The 19616-nt window shown below is 36.8% G+C and overlaps 1 protein-coding gene across 2 annotated transcripts; it reads left to right on the top strand.

The window, feature by feature from the left end:
* The first annotated feature begins 6 nt into the window (after nucleotides 1-6).
* LOC135695598 (uncharacterized) lies at nucleotides 7-18573 on the top strand. 2 transcript variants are annotated; one of them, XM_065214730.2, is made up of 20 exons: nucleotides 7-873; nucleotides 1474-1647; nucleotides 2868-3441; nucleotides 4122-4274; nucleotides 5228-5290; nucleotides 6030-6139; nucleotides 6637-6744; nucleotides 7353-7446; nucleotides 8062-8192; nucleotides 8901-8987; nucleotides 9202-9317; nucleotides 9443-9521; nucleotides 10166-10255; nucleotides 11162-11266; nucleotides 11975-12133; nucleotides 12402-12463; nucleotides 13088-15926; nucleotides 16848-16942; nucleotides 17687-17716; nucleotides 18490-18573. In XM_065214730.2, the coding sequence occupies exons 3-17, from the start codon at nucleotides 2868-2870 to the stop codon at nucleotides 13248-13250; spliced, it is 2094 nt and encodes a 697-aa protein (XP_065070802.2). In that variant the 5' UTR covers nucleotides 7-873; nucleotides 1474-1647; the 3' UTR covers nucleotides 13251-15926; nucleotides 16848-16942; nucleotides 17687-17716; nucleotides 18490-18573. The 2 variants fall into 2 exon arrangements, with proteins under 2 accessions (XP_065070802.2, XP_065070804.2); XM_065214732.2 differs by lacking the exon at nucleotides 17687-17716 and having other exon boundaries at nucleotides 7-1647.
* The last annotated feature ends 1043 nt before the right edge of the window (nucleotides 18574-19616 follow it).

Here is a 19616-nt window from a genome sequence, read left to right as displayed (position 1 = left end):
TAATGCAGCGTCGTCTTATTCAAATTTATAAAAGTTTAAATGCCAATGTTATTTATGTAATGGAGTTGAGTTAAAGAAGCTCCAGTTGAAGAACTAAAATGAGGTGAACTTGAGTGGAGTCTTGAAAACATTGGTACAACAACAATATCGGGACCCTTTTCGGTTTGGGGGCCCTAAGTTATCGACGTAGCCTGCGCTGCAAACCCAATTGGCCCGCAGACCCATTATCGACGTAGTGTGCCCTAAAATGTGTTAGGAGTGGTTTTTCTAAAACCAGTGAAAGGAGCGGATGTCCAATAGCTTTAGGGGTATCTACCGAAATGAATTTGAGAATTATATTTTTGCGGAAATTTTTCGTAAGATATTTTTGCATTAAGCAAGTTTTTAAAACTGTTGCTTAACTAAATATTTGCGGGAAAATGCAAAAAGGAGTCTGCCTAAGGCCGTGTTGTCCATCAATTATTGTTTATTGTCATTTAGTCTGATTACTGTGCATGGGCTTCATACAAAGAAAACATTGCTGGACCAGAGGATGTCCCCACTATCACCAAATACAAACGGAAATTCAAATTAATTGTTTGAAATACGCAACAGTGTTTATTATGTTACAAGCAAGCTAGACTTACTCCATGAGCCTCTGTTTCGCTACTGCCTCACTTACCTGACGCTACAACAGAATACTGTCTCACTTAAATGACGCTCTGTTGTAGCGTCCGTCAAGTGAGGCAGTAGCGAAACAGAGGCTCATGGAGTAAGTCTAGGCAGCCACTAGCGTAAAATTAGCATCTGTTGATTAGTAGAAAGCTGAATTCTAATCTTCAGACATTCAAGTTCGAATTTTCGGAGGTTTCATGAAGGAACACCACGACAAAAGTAAGTTAAGATTCACTTTCTTCGTCAATTCTTAGACAGTTTTCTTATCTTCTTTATGAGTCATTAATTCTTCTCCTAACTGAAACTCATTTTTGTAATGAATTGGAAAAGAAGAAGTTAAGAAATGCAGGATCAGCAAAGGAAATCTTGTCGAATATACATTAATCTTGTCCAAAATTTTGTGCAGTCCCAGAGTCATTCATTTTATTGTTAGTCACTAAAGAAACTTAAAGATTTGAATGCCAATTCTAAGTATAAGATCTAGAGTTTTATTTTAAAGCAACGCGGCATCACAAATGTGTTTGACAAAATTGGCTAAAGCTGTATACTAAAAAACAAGTCAATTAAACTCTGTTGAAAACCTTTATATACATTTTGTCGAAGAAATCTTTGCTTGAATTCAAACTGAACACATATGAGAAGAATTAATTAAATATTCTAAAACGTTATTGAAAACATTCTGGTACTCATCTAAAATTTCATACAAGATTACAAAATTTATTTAAAAAAGTCGCAAAGTACACAAGGCAAGGATTCTTTAGATAGAATCTTGACGCATTGAAAGGAAGACTTCTAACGTATCGATAATGCATTTTTCAGCAACGGACCAGCAAATATTTCCAAAACTAAATGATGTTTGGTGTGTAGCGTTGATCGTGTTGAAATCGGGGAATAAAACCGGACGAGTTTTTTGTAAGCTGTTGCAGGGAGAGGAATTCGCCGTTGGTTTTCACTGCGTAACGTCTCGTGGTTTTTTAGGAGAAGAAAATCAAGGTAACCTTATTTGTGATATTTTGCTAATCAGTTCCAAGAACTTAAGATGTAAGACTTTTTTCTTCTCATTTAAGAGCTCATTAAGCATGTTCTTGTTCTTATTCCCTTCAGCCAATTCAATCAAAACTGTTTTATAAGCATGTTTCACATGCGAGAACGGTCATTAGTAGTATTTTTGTTTTTTCCTAGAATCTTTAGGTTTGGTAGCATTCTGTCGAATCTTTGATAGTTCCTCCGTTGTCATTTTGAAGATCCACAGGAAATATAATGCGTTGATCGCTTCTGACTTTTTGAAAGAGACGGATTTTTTATGCTTGCTTTACATAGCAAAAGCAGACAATGTCAGTCTCGATCTTGCAGAAACAATTTGACTGAATAACATTCTCGTTATTCATTCTTCTTTTATAGTTTAAATTTAGGACTTTTCGAAATTGCGAACATGTTAAGTCAATCAGAGTCCCTCCGCACATTTTGAAGATGTTGTATTCATCTATCCCAAACATTCCCCTTTTCACAGTCATTTTGTATTGAGATGTTCATTCAAATTATGAAATGCTAATCTTCCAATATCCTAAACACATGACCAGCTTACATTTATTATTAAGGGCGCTTATACGAGTGATCGTCTTAAGCCCTGGCCAAACGAATAAAACATCGGCATGAAACATCATCCAACATTATTGGATAAAATATGTTTTATTCATTGGCCCACTATAACGCCGTAACCGTAGGAAGCTATGCGGCAGCGCTTGATCACCACGGATGTTTTAACATTTGTTTGATTCGTTTGGCCGTGTCATGAAACGTCGTCCAACAATGTTATATGTTCTATGGATGTTTGATTCGTTTGGCTAGGCCTTTAAAAAGACACAATAACATCCTATTTTGCCAGATATACGCCAGATGCTTCTACAACAGCAGGCTTTCCAATATTCACACGTTGAATACAGCTGGTTTACTAGGGAAACAGGAAAGACACATCTATATTGTGAAGAATAATATCCCTTTAATATTTGAGTAGATTGACACCGTAGTTTAGACAATAATTTGACGGGTACCATTGCTGTCTCCTTCACGAGTTAACACAACGAATGAAAATTACAATTGCCTAACAAAAATACTTTAATTGAAGAAAGTTATCTCGTGAAGGGAGAAAATTTCACGTGGAGAAAGTTGCTTGAAGTTTTTCAAACGCCAATTTTTATCTTTTTTTTGAATAGATGAAATCGCAAGGAAGAACAAATTCAGTAAGAACGAGTAGCAGATACAAAGATGCCTCCTACAGACTTGTCAGTATTAATACTGCACTATCGTCAAACGGAAAGAAAACTCTTCCAAAATCAGAGTCTAATCGTTTAAGTACAGTTCGCGTAGATAAAGCCAAGTATGACCAAACTCAATTCAGTCACACGGCGAATGATTTTCAATCTAATACTTTTAATCCGGGAGCCTTAAATATGGGTGACAGCCCTAAAAGAAGCAGTAAAACTAATAATGGGGGTAGGGGTCGGGCAGGGACCCATATTTCAGGTAAAATTGATTGGGTGTCTGATGATAGCAAACAGGAAACCGCGAGCGAGCACAAAAACAGAAGCAGTGGTTTTAGTCCAAGGCAGCGTGCGATGCATGGAAGAATGTTTTCACCATCAATAAAGGAAGAAGAAGAAGACGAAGAACAGGTTATACGGATGAAAGAGCATTTGAAAGATTTTGTGGATGTCAGTGATGATGAGTGCAATTTTCAGTCAGAGGAGGAGGAGTTGAACGAGGCCTTGCTCAGGGTTCGCTTTACAGGTAAATTAAGTTTTATCTTAGCTTCTGATTCTTACAGCTTTCAGCCACTTTACAGATATTTACAATTTATCATCCTTATTTTCAGCCAAAATTTTAATCATAGTCAACCAACACCTTCGTCATCTTCATCTTCGTCATCACCGTTGTAATCACCATATCACCGCTGTAATCACCATATCATGAATCATCATCAATCATCATCAATCGTCATCACTCATCATCAATCAATCATTGATCATGTTCATGAACCATCATAATCATCGTCTTCAACAAAGACGCAGGAACCCTAGGGCACGGGGGCGTGTGTGCTCCACCCCTACTTTCAGAAACAGAGGTAAAGTACCTATTTGTAGCTCACAGAGGTACCTATTTTTGCTTACATGTACCTCCTACTATTTAAATGCTTCCTACCTCGTGATCAACATCTTCGCCCCATAATCATCAATCATAAATCAACTATCAGAATTATTCATTCTGTATGAAGACTTTTCATCAATTTGCTGCCAGGTTGAATGCTTAGCAGTGATTTATCAGAGTCCAAGATCATCTTTTCATTCTTTCAAAGCCATTTAAATATTCAACTCTGGAACAAACGAGATAACATTTGCCTAAGTAAGAATTTCATGCTTTTCATTCATCTCATTGATCACTGAACTAATGAAAGATCAATCGTTTGTTAGGTGAAATTATGAAAGGAACTCGTTCACTGTCAATCACAGATCTCGAAGAATGTCCAAAAGCTTCAGAAGAGGAGAGGGATGAAGAAAATTTGGATGAAACCAGCTCTGACAGTGACAGCTTGTATGATACTGACCTGGAAGAAGAGTTTTCTGGTATTTATGAATCACTGATATTTTTGAAGACAATCGACAGATTCGTGATTTGATGAAGTCCATCAATCAATCAACAATTGGCCAATCAGTGAATGTGATAACACGCACACGTTTGTTGATTGGCTGATATTGATTGACAAATGGCTTTAGCCACTTTAGTATCTGTCGATTGCTCTAAATGTTGTAGGATAGCTGGCTTCCATTTTTGATATCTCAACACCACAGCTCGGTATTGCTTAGTCAGTGACTTCTTGTTTCATCCACTGTTACATTTATTCACTTGTTACTTTGTGAATATAATCGGTAATATGTCGAAAAATTAAGACTTAAGAACTCACGATCACAACAGCAACAATAGCAAAATACCACAACATCTAAACAGCAGCAACAAAAGATACAATAACAGCGGCAACAACGATAGAGTTATGTCTGTTGTAGTGTCAATAAAGTGAGGCTGTGGCGAAACAGAGGCTCGTGGAGTAAGTCTACAACAACGACAAAAAGCAACAACATCAACAAACAGAGCAACAGCAGCAACAATGAGTCACTAAAAACAAGAAACAGCAACGACAACAATATTATTAGTGTAGCTCTAAGGGTAGACTTCGCTTTTTACGGTATCCCTTTGATAGTCATGATTAAATCACTGATTGCTTTAATAATACTAGAGTCCTTTATAATTGGAAGACATTTTAGCATGTGACTGAGAATATAATTGAAAAACTGTGAATGATGTCTTTTTTGGATGGCTGGCTTTTGTACATGGGTTTGCACATATGTTTCAATGCCTGGACTTAGGAGGAGAGGCGTTCATGGTTTCCTGATGCAAAGGAACAAGATTCCTTCTGAGTAGCTAAAAGACTTTGAAAAGGGCAAGAGGGCAATATATCATGCGTCTTTCAGTGTTAAAATGTGTTTTTCATATCATTTTAGATAAGGATAATTTATTTTAGGTCGAAAATTCATTTGTCACCAAACTGGTAAAGAAATCTACGAGTATATGTGCAAGAAAGAGGGTGAGGTTCAAAGTTTGAAATTTTGCTCTTCTCTTTTATGCTAGCGGCCATAGATCGTTTACTAAAGACTGAAATGTTTCTTTTTCCTTTGATCGAAGAATTCAAATCCTGGGATGTCGATAATGTTGTTTGAACAGGTTCCGTTAATCTTTCTTCTGAGCAATAGCGGTGATAATAGATTGCAGAACGGCCATTCCCGAGTACCCTCCTCCACAGAGGCTATTGGGGAGGGAAAAATGGTGAAGTTGCGGGAGAGAGAAATGGTGAAGCTGCGGAGAATTGGAGGGGGCGGAGGAGAAGAAGAAAGGAAAAATAGCTATTTTTTCCTCCTTCCCCCTCGCAGTTCCTCCACTTTTTCCTTTCTTCCGCAGTTTCTTTTATCCTATCCTTTTTCACTCCCAATCTCCCTCCCAAATAGCCTCTGCGGAGGAGAGTAGTTCCCGTGTAAACGCGCGTTGTATGCAGTTCTCTTTTTCCTATCAATTGGCGTGTAAAAAGATAAATTTTACCTATTAAATCTTTTCCATAACAATATAATCTCTAAATTAGCGTGCAGCACTGAAATGGTCCCTTGCTATATTTGAATTTCATCATTATTTTTTGGCTTCTGTTAGCAAATTTTGATAAGCTATATTTGCTTTACTCTGAGAAAGGTTTTATTGTTAAGCCCTGTTTCTCTAAGTTGGGCGGCACCTATCTCAGCTTGTCTAACTTAACAGTCCAAGTTATTTTCTTTTAGGGCTTATCCCAGCGTCATTTTTATTGTCAAGATTCACAGAGTCTGAAATATTGATGCCTCACCATGGCCTTGGACCAGAAGGCGGAAAAGCTTTTGCAAAAGGACTTGTGGTATGCAATTTAACATCATCAAGAAACAACATTTGTGTAATCTCTTTGCAATACGTATCTGTGTGGGAATCTTTGTGGAAGTGGGCCTTAGCTATTCCTATTATCAATGTATTTCGATAAATAATTTCAATATCTTGTATCACATTTTATCATTATCCGTGGTTTTTGAAGGGACAGGGGTTTGGGGGCAACATCCCCTCTGGCTGCATTCTCTCGGGTTTGTTGGATAATCACAATTTACATTCCTGTTACTTTGAAGTTTTTGTTGATAGACAAATCTTGTAATGCAAAACTTGGTAAACCCTGCCTTCGCTAAAACCGCAATGGCCTATGCTCTACTTGTACAATTCTTTTTATCGGAATCGTAGCCACGTCCCTCCCCCATTCCCCCATTCCCCCATTCCCCCATTCCCCCATTCCCCCATTCCCCCTTCCTAAGAAACTATAGCCATAAGCCCATGTGAAGTCGACTCTCAATCTTCCATATTACACCACAGGTAAACGCATATGTAGAAAGGCTAGATTTGTCTGACAACGATTTGCGTTCAAAGGGAGGAATGTCCTTTGGTTTTATGCTGTTTGAGAATTCTTACATCACTGATTTGGTATGTCATTTCAACATTTTGTTGCAAGATAAACTAAATTCTAGTAAAATTTTATTGTAGACTTTGTAGAGCATGGAATACCTCTAGCTAGGTTTTACACTTGTCTCTAAAAAAAGTATCCCGTAACCACCATCTTCTTCCTTCTTGATCTCATGGTAGCAAAATGTAACAGTAGGAATGTCCCAGTAGCTCGTTGCATTGCTCTTTGCTTTTACATCCCTTTGCGGAGACAGTGTTTCCAAAATGCAAAAACAATTCACGATATGCTGATTCACCCGTTCATTTTCATACAACTCAAAATAAACATAACAACAGAAATCTTTTCCATGTGTTATTTTATCTTTCTTTGAAAATACGCCTGCAAATAAATTTGTAGTAGGACCAAAGTTTCTACAAGATCTCAATGCGAGATGAATGCCTTCAGACTTCAAATAAGAATAAACAATTTTTGTTTGAAGTAAATCTTTTATTATCATTTGAAGGCAATATAAGTACCCCCTTTCATGTTACTGTCCGCTAATGTTTACAATGCATATGCATCTCTTTAAGCTTTCAGATTAAATTTTTATTTGAACGTGTCCATGTAAATGAATCTGTTTATATTTTAGGACCTTTCAGAGAATGCTATTGGAATATCGGGCGGTATCATTATTGCTAATGCACTGCAGGTCAACAAATCGATTAGACGTCTCATTTTACGAGGTCTGTTATGATATCAATTATTAATCTTCATCATCATCATCATCATCATCATCATCATCATCAACATTATCACCATCAACATCATCATCACTTCTCGTCAACATCGTTCACCGTCCGACATAAGTCATTATAATTGTCCATAGCAACACAAACACCCAATCATTGCAACATAATCACTATGATCGTGCACTGCAATACTGTAACCTAATCATTGCAACACAATCACTATAATCGTGCATTGCAATACTGTAACCTCATCATTGCAACACAATCACTATGATCGTACATTAAAACACTATCACCTAATCATTGCAACACAATCACTATGATCGTGCATTGCAATACTGTAACCTCATCATTGCAACACAATCACTATGATCGTACATTAAAACACTATCACCTAATCATTGCAACACAATCACTATGATCGTGCACTGCAATACTGTAACCTAATCATTGCAACACAATCACTATAATCGTGCATTGCAATACTGTAACCTCATCATAGCAACACAATCACTATGATCGTACATTAAAACACTATCACCTAATCATTGCAACACAATCACTATAATTGTTCATCACGAAAGTCATAATTGACGATCTCTTTTGCAGGAAATCAGTTTACAGACAAAGTGGCCGTGGCATTTGCTGGAGCGCTGACGGAAAATGAGAAATTGCATGTACTGGATCTTAGTTACAATCAGTTGGGAGAAATGGGTGGCCTTTATCTAGGTGCTGGTTTGGTACGTACTCTCTTGTTATATATTGAAGGTGTTTATCAGAGACGGCGTTCATTGGGGGAAATACGGTACATGCTTTAAAGCGTTTCCTCGATTTTTGCATTGATGAATAATATTAGTGCGCATGTCTACTCCACCATTTTATCGAAATATTTTTATACATCTGGATTATCCTTCAACCAATGACCGTACTTTCACTGCTCTCCTGACGATTTAAAACCATCAATTTTTAACACAATATTTTACGTTTAAGTCTACGTGGATTAAAAGTATAAAAAAGGGAGACTTTCCGGGTGTTTACAAACGTATGCTCGGACCAAGCATTATCTCATACCACAGTGAGTATTGCCTGTTGATGCTTTGTACGGTATTGTCCTTATTCTAGACTTGGGGAGTAGAATAGATCGAACTTACCGTGCTAATGCCCAAGGCACTAGACCATCGCTTTGGGTGTGGGGAAATGGTGTTCTGTTGACATGTCGGGAAGTAAAGAGAGACGAGCGAAGACGTTTTTCCTCTTTATTGCAGCATTCCTACTCCACAACACCTTAGTGTTGCTCTGGTACAAAAGCTAATGTACTTTGGTACTCTGTTTGTGAAATTTGTTGGGAAAAAAAGATCTCTTGTTACCCTGCCTTTGTAGGCAAGGTGATTTCTTTTGTTAACCCTGTGGTTATGACGTCATAATGCTGAAAACTTTTGCTTTCACAGGGCATGAATTATGGTCTTGCAATGCTGAACTTGAAATGGAACGCAATTAGCGGGAAAGGGGCTGTGTCGATTGCTCATGCATTATCGGTGGGTGTGTTATCAAAGTAAACAGTACACAGAAAATGCTCCTGAGAAGTAGCTTCTTCTTAGAAGAATATTCACTTGAATAAAACTTAGTCAGTTCTGCTCTTAAGTAGAAAAGACTTGACTTTAAACTGATAAAGCCACGCCTTTAATTAGGACAAACAAGTCTTCTTTCTATTCTTCTCTGAAATCACAAACCTTTTCTTAAATTTTGCAGGTAAACGAGACTTTGACATCGCTGAACATATCTTGGAACAGCTTTGGCTACACCGGTGCAATGGCACTTAGTACTTATCTTAAGAAGAATGAAAGCTTGAAGCATCTCGACCTAAGGTAGACAAAATATTCTTTATTTTGCTATAAAGAACTCAGTGCTTAAACACAAATCGTTCTGTTCCGTATTTGACAATCATATGCTTTCATTAGTCACTTTCTTCACCATACCTTTCAAATTGTAGAAACAACCATTTGAATGAAGCTGCAATATTGAAGCTTATGCCAGCTGTTGCTTCTCACCAAAGTCTGATTGAAATCAAGGTAAAATTATACATAGTTATCAACTGGAATACGCCTTCCTCTCTCTGTAAAACACCAAACTTTCGACGAAAATTATTAACAGTGCCATATGAAACACACGTTTAGCTTCCATCTCTGGTTGCACGTCTGCATGGCATTATGAATTCCCTCTGAATGTGCAAATACTTCAAGACTTTATTAATCAAGACAATTTAACTGTAATCCGTTAGCAAACTTCAAATCTTACATGGCCATATTTCACATAATTATTAATATATTTAGCTGAATTTCCATATTTAAAAGTATTTTTCGGTTTTATTTTAAGTTATTCGAATTTTCAAAAGTAAAATATTCGAAAGTAGATTTTTTTATAGCTGCGAATTTGAACCATCCTCTTCTAAGCACCAAAGCGAATACATTCATTTATATTTTTAGTAGTATAAGCTTATTTTCTGTAGTATTTTTTCAATCTTGTAAATATAATCAATAAAATTTACTGCTAACCTGAGCTTGACAGAAATACACAAAATCAGATGTTTATCAAAAGTTTTCCAATTTTTGTAGGCATTTCAAACGTAATAATCCACTTATTACATAACTGTGACTTGTTATTCTATGTTCTCTGTTTATTTCTTTATTTAGATAATCTTTCATAATTGTTTCAGGTTGGTCAAAATCCAATTGGCGAGGCTGGTGTAAGGGAGATCTTTGAAGCTGTTGGCCTAAACCTAAACATTATTCATCTTGGCCTAGAGGTTTGTATATGGAGCAAAGAAGTCTTAAGTAACACGACCAATTTATAGTTGGAAAACAAGTAGAACTTTAAGATTTTGCCCCTGACAGATTGAAGCAAGTACATATAACAAGGAGATGACAATAATGATATATTCAGCACTAAATATCACCCTTTATAACGTCGAATTTGTGAAACTTGCAATGAATTGTGGTAGATTCGTTCCATCCAGCGTTAGGCTGTTCCAATACATATTATATACAATCGAGTTGCTACCAGAATAGTATCAGTATAAGAACCATGGATGATTTGCCAAGGTTTAAAGGCAATCAAATCCCTAGATTTTCAAAAACTTTTGAACAGGTGATGGGAAAAAGTCTAGCCAGGATGATATTCTTGAAAGTTTTTGGCGATAGCATCCTTTTAAATATTATGGTTGTTTGTATCAAGAAGAAAGTCGTCACGGGAAAGGAGTTTTAACCAGGATCATATACACTTGAAAATTTTCAATGATAATACACTAACAAATACTGTGGTAGTTTGTATTAAGAAGAATATCGTCATTGGAAAGAAGTCTTAACCAGGATCATATACACTTGAAAGTATTTGACGACGATACACTTACAAATATTATGGTAGTTCGTATTAAGAAGAGCATTATCCTGGGAAGTCTTAACCAGGGTCTTATATAATTGAAAGTATTAAGCGATAACACAATTACAAATGTTATGGATGTTCGTTATTAGAATAATATAATTCTAAAGTCTTGAAACACAATTGTAACATGCACCTGAACCCGGAATACCAAACAGGATGACTGCCAGTTGAACCTCAAACCTTCAACACCTCGGTAATTTCCATTCCATTTTGTTATTGTGTACTGCAATCATCTTTTGTGAATTCCCTTAAACATTCTAATTTTTTCAAGGACATATCTGTTCCACTTGAGTTCCTTCCAACAATCCAAAAATTAGAGAAGGAAAGAGGGATAGTGATTGTGACTGACAAAAAGACCCGCACATCAACAAATGAAGTAAGACTTTGTTCTGCTTAACCGTTTTGTATAAAATTCAGGAATATAAGAAGTTCGGAGGACCCTGGCCTAGGCCAACCAGCGCCCCCACTCCCTTTCTTGACATTTAAAGAAAGTTTCATTGTTTTTTCGAGTGTTTTACTTTCAAGGTAAGCTTACCTTTTCCTATAAAGGGATGAGATATGACACATCCCAAACACCCCATAGAATAGAAATTGTCGAAACCCCTGACGTGCTTGACCCACACTTGCAGGATATCCTCTGATAGAGTATGAGCTCTAAAAAGAGGTAAATTGCTCTCTATATAGAGTCAACTTAGTAAGTTATACTTTACATACATTTTCGCACTGTGATCTTCCTAAAGAGTCATGGCTTTATATCACTGACAATGCCCTCAACATTATGTCCCTTAGCATAGAGGTAGGAAGGATTTCAAAAGTTTGGGAGGGGCATGTACCTATGTGAGCTGCAAATAGGTTCTTTACCTCTGTTTCTGGAAAATGGGGACCCTTACCCCTTGAACCACCTGGCTTCTACATCTATGCCACTTAACATTTGGTTGCCTTTGATCTAATTCAGAATTTTTTTAATGTGTGGGACTAGTAGCGACCAATTTTAGAGCTTTCAGTATGGTAAACCTATCAAAAACATCTAACGACATTCACTCCAGTGTTTCGTCTTTTTTTGATAAAATTTTCTTGTTTCCAGGAGCAAAAGAACGGAATGGACATTCTCATGGAATTCCTTCAGGACAATTCGCTTCGCCTGAAGGATATGTTTTTTAGGCTGGATAAAGACCACAGTGGAGATATCACTAGGGAGGAATTCAAACATGGCTTGAAAGAGATGGGAATTCAAATGGATTTGGTAATGGAAAATTTCAACTGTAATTAAAGAACTTTTTAATGAAATCTTCTCTGAAAAAATTAAATTAATTTGAATGGCCCCAGAGAAGCACTCAGGATCATGTACTGAGCCAAGTTGCCGTTGACTTGTAGAGTACTAAAACATTTTTAGTCTCTTTCTCTCCCCCAAAACCAATTGCTCAATTTTTCCTTGTTTGTACTGTTGCGTCACCTTTTCGTTTTGTTTATTTTAATCTGGCGATAATAATTAGCTTTTCATTACGTTTCAGAAACAATTGGACAAACTGATAAATGAGATTGACAAAGACAACAGTGACTCAATTGATTATGGGTATATTTTGAGCATTTATATTCTATATCAGTTTCTATTTTTGTATAAAGCGCAAATATCTGATATTTTTAGGCCGTAAAAGAATTGCTTAGATACGTCCACCCCTAATTTTCATACGTAACCGTTCATATTTATGTTACGAGAGCTAATTTGCGGGTGAATCTGTGGTAAGTCTGCGGGTGAATATGCGGGTGTATGCGTGCTGCGTAAGTATAAAAAGTAGATTGCTTTCAGTTTATATTGCGGTGATTTTGTTATTTCAGGTGATTTTGTAAAAACGTGAAATTTTTGAAATTTTATTTTGTGTTTTTGTTTTAAAATTGTTGAATGGCTAATCTCAAATGAACAGGAATCTTATGAACCTTTCTGGAAATTTCGATTTTGACGATTTTGACGATTAATGACGATTTTTTCGATACTGCATAGTATTTTATGTGAACTCTATATGTTATGCTTGGCTGTATCTTGGCTGTATCTTTCTTTTCATGAATTACCTTCCCTATGATATTAGAATTAGTACATCCATCTACAAGGAATTATCAGATATATATTTATTCGCAGTATGTACCTTTTGTTCTACCTATCCAATATGATGTTCCTCTGTAACTGTTATATTTGCTGTAGGGAGATCACACAAGGCCACAAAACAGCAAAAGAACATAAAAGGCGCAAAACGTTGGCAAAGATCAATTTGAAGAAAAAGGATGAAGCTTCACTTATGCTGCCTGAACTGGATACGATAAGACAAAGTCTATCTCTTAAAGACATTAAGGTTAAGGATAATTAAATGCAATAGTACACCCTGTTTCTTTATACCAAGCAAAGGACGCCGGCGCTTAGGGGCCTACAGGGGTGGTTGACCCCTTTGCCTTCGAAAATATTAGCAATTTTCTTTATTTTGCAATTGTTCTTCCGCTTGACCTGCAACCTCTTTACCCAGCCTTTTTAGGTATCATATCCTTATATACCCTGGGTACCAGACTCTCTATATATAAAATAAAATAGAGAATCTCTATTTTATTTTATATATAGTGAGTCTGGTACCTAGGGTAATCCTTATAAGACGCGAGAAATCTTCACTTTGTTGATTCTTACCTTGATCCGCGCCCTTTGCTTGCTAATAATCTCCAGACTCTCCTTCTCTTTTTCATCCCACACACAATGGCGAATTTGGTAAATGCAGCCTTTTGTAATTGATGGCTTGAAAAGTTCAAACTAATTTCCATATTTGGACACAAAATTTCCATATTTGGACACAAAATTTCCATATTTGGACACAAAATTTCCATATTTGGATACGAATGCTTTATTAATGATTGAAGGGATTCCGGGCACTTGTGGGACCAATCAGGAAAAATGACTTGAGCAAATAATGTTTTTTCTCTTATAAGTAGAATTTTAAGGTGGTAACTGTACTCAGTAACTTTTCTGCTTAGGAAATAGGGATCAATAATGGGCACTCCACCTGCAACTTTCCAAGGAATTTTTTTCTGCGTCCAATAAGATGTTTCCAAATTTTTCAATGCTTCTAACGACAGAAATTTAAACAATAAACAGATAAGTACTTGTTTGTTTGAAGTTACATCTAGGGTTGTTCAAGGTTTTTCAAGGTGAACCTTTATCTATCATCACAGTACTTTGCGAATGCACCAGCCTGCATCCATTGGAAGTCCTCTTTTCGGCTCTTACATTTTGCATACTATCAAAAGGCGATTAGAAACAAGGGTTTTAGACAATTGAAATCCTCCCCCTTATTTGTTGTCTGAACAAAAAGTATTATGCATGCTTAAAGATCTAGATGGAATAGTGTTTGTTCAGCTTCTGATCAGACCTTCCTTTATGCTGCAATGTAGGTCCTTAGTAATTCTGTTTTGTAAATGGATCTACTTTACATTCAATAACTCTTTTTGTTTCAAGAATAAGATTTTCAATCTTGTTTGGGCAATTTTTTGCTTAAAATAGAATATGTACAAATTATAGTACAGTACAGTTTAAAATTATAAGACGGAGAAGCAGAAGTAGTTCAGCGTTCTTTGGAATTAATTTTTTAGTAAATATGGCATAAAAATATTAAGATATGATCTGTTTAGTAACTTATATAACTTATTTGATATAATGTTGGACGTTAAGATATAAATAATTTCACATTGATTTATTTGACAACCATTCACAACACACAGAACTTTAACATGTATTACTATTTTCAAGTTTTTTTTCTGAACATACTGACATCCTAAATTAATTCGTGATTGATAGGTTGTTGTCAATGTTTAAATAAATAGCAAGGAATAAAATTTCAAGAGTTCGAATTTAGCTTCTAGTGTTGATACATTCTACCAAAAGATTCCTTATTTTATCTTGATTCTACCAAACTCAAGAAAGCCTTAAACGGTTGTATGAAATATTTTTAACGTTGCTTTTTATGGAATAGTGAAGTAATTTTTGCGTTCCAGATCCTTAATTTAGGATATAAACAAGGATTTATGTTCTCCATATTTTATCGTTCAAGATAGGTGGTCGAGAACAAAGACACCTCTTGTTACTATGGTGATGGAATTAGGGGATAAGCTGGACAGGGCCGACTCTATTAGCCTGTGTGTAGACTTAACTTCCCATCGCGAAGGAGTGCCAGGGCAGAGCTCCCTCTTACAAGCTCTGTCCTGGCTACGTCACTATGTGGTAGAGCAGTTGAATTAAGCAGTTTCACACTAAAAAAACTCAGCTATTTCATCTTCAACTTTTTATCTCCCTCTACAATCATAATCAGAAAGTTTTTATATTTACATAGCAGCACACTGAGCATACTTAGGTTATGATAATTATATACACGTAAGCAGCAATTAATCCTACCACAACTAGGGAGAATGTGGGGGTGTGGGGGTTGTGACACGCTCAAAAGCAATGAATGTAGACTTTTCTTCCCCGCACAACTTCAACTCTAAGTTTCAAGTCCATGCTCTTAACAGATAGTCCCTGTATTTCTATATGATTTAATGTCCAGTTTTATATTGTGGAAAAGCGTTTTAATATGCTATTAAGGCTTCAAGGAAGATTAAGTCTTAATGCTTCAAGGAAGAATTTGATGGTTATAGCTGACTTCAAATGTGATATAATCAATGTGTAGGCTGCGCATGCTCCATTTCGCAATGCGGCATAAAATCGCTGAACCGCGTAAGCTTTGTGCGTAGCTACTCATATCTGCGTCTAGCTGAGCAGGCAGGTCCCACTTACGAAATTAAGAATCTGCAAGCTGTCTGTTTTTCTGCTTCGCCAATGGACTGAGCTTTTCACATCGCGTTTTGCTTTTATTCTTCCTCCGTTTATGCAAAGTTATGATCGACTGACTAAACTCAAGTTTCAATTTGCTGCAAACCAACGGAATTATCTTAGAGCCAATAACAACTAAAGAAGCTTAGAAGAAGTAACCAGCTCAATGACCGTTGACCCTAACCGCTAAACGCAGGTATGTAAAATCGGCTTCAAGTCTTTCATATCACATTGTCTCTTCATAATTTGGTTTATTCATATAGTCTAACAGGCGTAAATAAAAACTATGGACAAGTTTTAAACGCAATTTCAAATGCTGCTCCACGTCATCGATTTTGACACTAACTGCTCTCCTCCAAAGGAATGTAGCTCAAAGAAGATCCATTTAATAAACAAATGTTCTTTGCCTTCCAAAGTAGTTTTGGGATACAAAGACTATTTCTTTTCAAAGTAATTTCTAGATAAGGCAAAGGTCCTTGATTAGCGATTCTGGTTTTGCACACAAGTTTTTATTTCTTGCTTTAAGAGTTTGAAAGGCGCTTTCTGAAAACTAACAAGAAAATTGGGTTAGTTGTAGATTAACAATTACAGTTTTGGCAAAGAGTATTTTCTTGACTAATGGATATGTTATATGATGTTACCACACTTTGTTTTGTTCTTGTTGCAGTAAACTTTTTCTGCAATGTTATGTAGTCTAGAATCAAAGCCGTTTAAAGACGTGACGTAAGTAGAGCAGTGGAATAACATTTTTTTAGTTTGGCAGAGATTTCTAAAACCAGTAAACTATGTCCAGTCAGCCAGCCATTCTTGCTATACAATACTCTTGGCTGTACTTTTGAAATTGAGGATTAATCCCGTGATGAGGATTTGAAAATGGGACAATAGCCTTGTATAATTTTAGTTGGCAAAGATAGGGAAAGGCCAAGGAAGGTGGGGGGGGGGAGATAGATCGGGACAAGATGCCTTAAAACATTCCTAGACTCTTAAATAGACCTTTTAGAGCCACAAACGACGATATAAAGAAGCTCTTGTATTTTCAAGATAAGACAAAGCCAGAAAACGCAAAAGCTCCGTCCCATCTCCAGTCTTGCTAGCACATCTATTGCTTACTTTGCAGGCATACCGCTCAAATGGATGCACAATGCATGATGGCTATATTTCATTTACTTATGTTCGCCTGTCTGCTACACACTACAACGCAGGGCTCTGCTGGTAAGACAACTTTTCAGTTCTGTTATAACTAAAAACCATAGATTGATAAGCTAAACTCTGTCAAATGCCTTGGTAAACTCCGTCTTTATTTGAATACCAAGCTATTTAAGTATTTGTAAATAGCATCGCTAGCATGTTAAACGAGCATAACATTAACCTTAATTTGTCATTCCCTTTTGATTTATCGTAGCATGCTGCACAAGCAGTTCAAGTTCTCCGTATTTAACATAGCGACATCTCTATGTTGCTTAATAACCAGGGACCGAAGGGCTTTGCTGGCTACCGCTTGAGGCTCTATATAATGTCGATAAGAATGACTTGCCGCAAACATTTTTAAGCATAGCTTTTTGTCTGACACTCTTCAGAGTGTAAAACGTGAGAACACTGATCAAAAACTCTAACCAAGGAAATATACACATTCATGGATCGGAATAGGCCAAATTCTGGAGTTTTATACTTTAAAGAGTGTAGGATGAAAAGCTTAAGAATATTTTTAGATAGGCAAAATTCTGATTTTTTACATTCTGAAATGTGTAGGACGAAAAGCTTTAGAATATGATTAATTAAACTCCTACATTTTTCAAATCAACTTTTGAAATTCTGTACCACCAAAAGATTACTTGCACATAAGGAATTGCTTTTGAAATATTATTGCGCTTTCAAAGCGAGTATATTATCGACCTTCCAAAGAAACATTACGTCACTTCATTGCCTCTAACCAAACTAACCTTCTAATTCTACCAGACAGGCCATTCGAAAACAAATTTGGACAGGGTATGTTGTACTAACCACACGTTAACTTTATAACTAACCATTTGTTTCATAGTTTGAATTTTTGAACTTCTATTAGAGTTAACGGTACACACTTATACGATGTTGCATTTCTGACTGCTCAAGCTACGAGATTTTCTTTGAATATATTTGAAATAGATCTGTTAATAGACAAATGTTATTTTTTAATAAAAGGGCTGTGGGTATGATCTTTTGTCTGGAATGCAGTTGGGAAAGCTTCCTAAAGTCACAGATAGATGTGAATCTGATATGAAATTGCCATGATGTACGTTCATTATAGATAGGAACATCGCAAAATGACGAGAAACAATCCAATGTGATGTATATAAATCCAACCCGAAAATGATTTAATCAAATTAATTGTTAAAATATAAGCAAAATAACATTCCGCCCTGGCATATGGGGCTTCATCATAACCATTATGTTTGTGATTCTTCTTCCTTGCACGACGTTTTCTCAGAGACAAGATAAGTATCAACTTTCACCGGTTAATACTCTGAGCTCTGAAAACCGTTTACATAAGATAATGAAATCAAGGCAGGGTTTGGGTGTAGCAGTTATGTTTACTTTGTTTCACTGGCCTCCACAATGGTCATCAACTGCGCGGCAGCAATATTTGAGGGTTATGCCTTTGCTTTTCAACTTAGAAAGGAAACTTTGATATGGGCTAGTAATCTATGGAAATAATTTTAATGTCTTAACATAAAGTTGAGCTAGATCTTTAGTGCTATATTTTATTTCATTTTATTTCATAGTCTTAAAGAGAAAAGCACGGCACATTGTTGCGGCGCTAAAAAGCCAAGATGTTGCAAATATGAACCCAAAAGCAGTTGTTGCAGGTATGTTGTCTTCCTATCTGGTTTGATTCTGAAATACATGGCCTAAATCTCCAACTGTTCGAAATTATAGTCTTGAAGAAGATCTCTCTTGCACTCGCCGTTAAAAGTACAGTGAAAAGGTTGCTGCATTGTCATTTGATTCTGAATCGTTCTTTATCGTGTAGACCATCCTCTTTGGCCTGGCTGGGGATTTGGCACCCCTGTTGGAGATCCGCTTTCACCAAATATCAAGGAACCGCCAGAGCTGGCTGCACTTGCATTCAAAACTCTCGACAACTACAATGGTAGCCCACAACCTCCAAACCCGACAAAAAAGAAGAACAAAAAGACAAAGGCAGACGTTTCTTCATTGTCAGAAAATAATAAGGCCAATGGAAGCCCGGCATTACCGAATGGGAGCGTACAGAGTAACATCATCTATAATACAGGCACTCATCAGATCATAAGCTCAGTTACGGTGAGCCAGTTACCAGGAATTCAACCAGGTCCTATGTCACAGACAACTGACACAACTCTGGCGACACCAAGAACGCCAACGACACCAACCACGCCAACGACACCAACTACGCCAACGACACCAACCACGCCAACTACGCCAACAACGCCAACGACACCAACCACGCCAACGACACCAACCACGCCAACGACACCAACAACGCCATCCACGCCAACCACACCATCGACCCCCACAACTGCAACGACATCGATGATAATGGAGACAACAAAAGCAGCCAGCCAATCTTTAAAATCGAAGGAAAAGTTGAAGAAAGTGCTAGGGTTTGGTGATAAATATCAAGGTAGGTACATTTTTAAATGAGTAGCAAAGTGATGACGTCATAAAAATCAGTTTCATAACTTTTTATTTTTGACCACATAAGCAGGAAGAGCACGTGAAGATATCTCTAGATTTGCAAATCAGTTAATCGGGAAATGATTTCTTGAGATATGGCCAATTAAAGATTTGAAGTTTGCTACCGAAAAATGCTGTTTTTACGTTGTTCATAAACTTCAGAACCAATGCTAACTTATAGTAGCTCGATGGG

Source organism: Rhopilema esculentum, chromosome 2 (genome assembly GCF_057945365.1).
Source record: "Rhopilema esculentum isolate cy_ngs chromosome 2, ASM5794536v1, whole genome shotgun sequence".
In the NCBI taxonomy this organism is placed as follows: domain Eukaryota; kingdom Metazoa; phylum Cnidaria; class Scyphozoa; order Rhizostomeae; family Rhizostomatidae; genus Rhopilema; species Rhopilema esculentum.
The sequence above is the reverse complement of the archived record's forward strand: the minus strand, read 5'-3'. Positions and strand labels throughout refer to the sequence as shown.

What these genes read in the sequence shown, in the direction of transcription:
- LOC135695598 (XM_065214730.2), top strand. Translation starts at nt 2,868, where the DNA reads ATGAAATCGCAAGGAAGAACAAATTCAGTAAGAACGAGTAGCAGATAC. An exon ending in TTTATCTAGGTGCTGGTTTG is followed by an intron (nt 8,193 to 8,900) that starts GTACGTACTCTC and finishes TTGCTTTCACAG; the next exon opens with GGCATGAATTATGGTCTTGC. An exon ending in AGTGACTCAATTGATTATGG is followed by an intron (nt 12,464 to 13,087) that starts GTATATTTTGAG and finishes TATTTGCTGTAG; the next exon opens with GGAGATCACACAAGGCCACA.